This window comes from Vigna unguiculata, chromosome 9, assembly GCF_004118075.2.
Source record: "Vigna unguiculata cultivar IT97K-499-35 chromosome 9, ASM411807v1, whole genome shotgun sequence".
Taxonomy (NCBI): Eukaryota; Viridiplantae; Streptophyta; class Magnoliopsida; order Fabales; family Fabaceae; genus Vigna; species Vigna unguiculata.
This window is the reverse complement of record NC_040287.1, coordinates 24,102,673-24,104,411: the sequence shown is the minus strand read 5'-3', so window position 1 is coordinate 24,104,411 and position 1,739 is coordinate 24,102,673. Positions and strand designations below refer to the sequence as shown.

General features: G+C 28.2%; 1 protein-coding gene across 1 annotated transcript; it reads right to left on the bottom strand.

The window, feature by feature from the left end:
* Positions 1-548: 548 nt before the first annotated feature.
* On the bottom strand, positions 549-1,175 carry LOC114196328. The gene has a single exon (XM_028086939.1). It carries the CDS (start codon positions 1,039-1,041, stop codon positions 706-708), a length of 336 nt encoding a protein of 111 aa, XP_027942740.1. The 5' UTR covers positions 1,042-1,175; the 3' UTR covers positions 549-705.
* Between the last annotated feature and the right edge of the window lie 564 nt (positions 1,176-1,739).

Below are 1,739 nucleotides of genomic sequence, written 5' to 3'. Positions count from 1 at the left end.
TTTACACATAAAAATAAAAACAGATTGTTTTATCGTCATGAAAAAAAAAACTAAATTTACACATAAAAATAAAAATAGATATTTATGAACTTAAATCCATGCAATAGAATTCAAGCTTTTGGAGATATGTATTTTGAGTGATTTGTTCAAATCCAACCTATCAAACTTTTAATGAGTATTGGATTTTGGTGTTGAATTCATTAATTCAAAATCCATTATATAATGTATTTTTAATTTAAATTTATTATTATATATTTTATAAAAAAAAAAAGGAGAAACATTATATATATTAAACATCTATTTTCGTTGTCCTAATATTTTTACCTAAAACATTCCTTAAAGCTTTTTTATCACTAAACTCTCTGCAAATCCAACTGTCTCTTCAATTTATAGTTTCTATTATAAAGAGTATATATATATATATATATATATATATATATATATATATATTTATTTGTATGAACTTTTTCTACAGACAAATAGTTCTTCTATTGTTGATACGCAATCATAAAAGTTAGAAAAAGTAAGTTTGTAGATTAGAAATTGAATTTCAAACATCCAATATAAACACCTTCTCATCTTTCATTTTAGAATTTAATGTTATTTTTACTGTTTGAAAAGTTCAGAGAACCTGACCCCACAGCACAATTAAGGTTCACAACACGGTCTGAATTAATGCATGAAAACATTGTGCAGAAAACAACCTCAGACACCAGTAATACACGAAAACATTCTCTGACTCCTAAACCTAACGAGTTTGTTTGAAGGGCTGGAAACAACACCTGTTCTCATCTGGGTGGATTGGAAACCATTACCGAAATCTCCAACAGAGTTATGTCGGCGATGAGCATATTTGTGATGATCTTGATGATGATGGTTGGGTGGTGTCTGATTCCGAAGGATTTGATCCTGTGTTTGAGGGTACATCTGAGCCATGTTGATGTTGTAGTTGAGAGCAGATCCTGATGAGAGACACTCGTATTGACTTCGAGTTTTGTTTCTCTTGATTGCTTTGTAAACCAGAGGCAGAAGACCCTCCATAAGAATATTGTGTTTTTCTTTTTCTTTTTCCTTTTCTTCACTGATATGAGGAAATAAAATGGTAAGAGAAGAAGGGAATGAAGATATAAATTGAGTGTGGTGGGTTTTGGTTTGAAGAACCCAGGAAGTTGCTGGGGTAGGTGGGTTTCCATTTTTAATTATTCTGAATATTAAGGACAAAATATTTATGGACATGTCATATGCTGTTGACTTTTGACCACTTAAACAGTAGTGGTAGGCTACTGATTTATATATTTATCGTATAATGAGTCATTCAATTGTCTTCTAGAACAAACTTATTAAATACCACTACTTGATTCTGTGAGTGTGAAAAAAAAATGAATTTTTATGATTGGTGTTGTAAAATTCATCATTCTTCTGATTCAAATATGATTTCAACAACATTCTCTATTACATATAAAATGACATTGTTTTTATATGTCCCATCTTTAAATATAACATCTACTTTAAAAGGATTAGCTTTTTTATATTGAAAGTTTGTTTCTTTTTTTCTGTTATTTTTTTTTAATTTTAAGATAGTATAGTTTTTTTTTCATTTATTTATTTAGTTTAATTAATTTGGAGTAACAAATTAATCATGATACTAGATAGAAAATGCAATGATAAACATAGTGAAATAAAGACTAGTTAAAATGGTACAAGTTGAAAATAATAAGATTATCACAATCATTATGCTT

What these genes read in the sequence shown, in the direction of transcription:
- LOC114196328 (XM_028086939.1), bottom strand. Translation starts at nt 1,041, where the DNA reads ATGGAGGGTCTTCTGCCTCTGGTTTACAAAGCAATCAAGAGAAACAAA.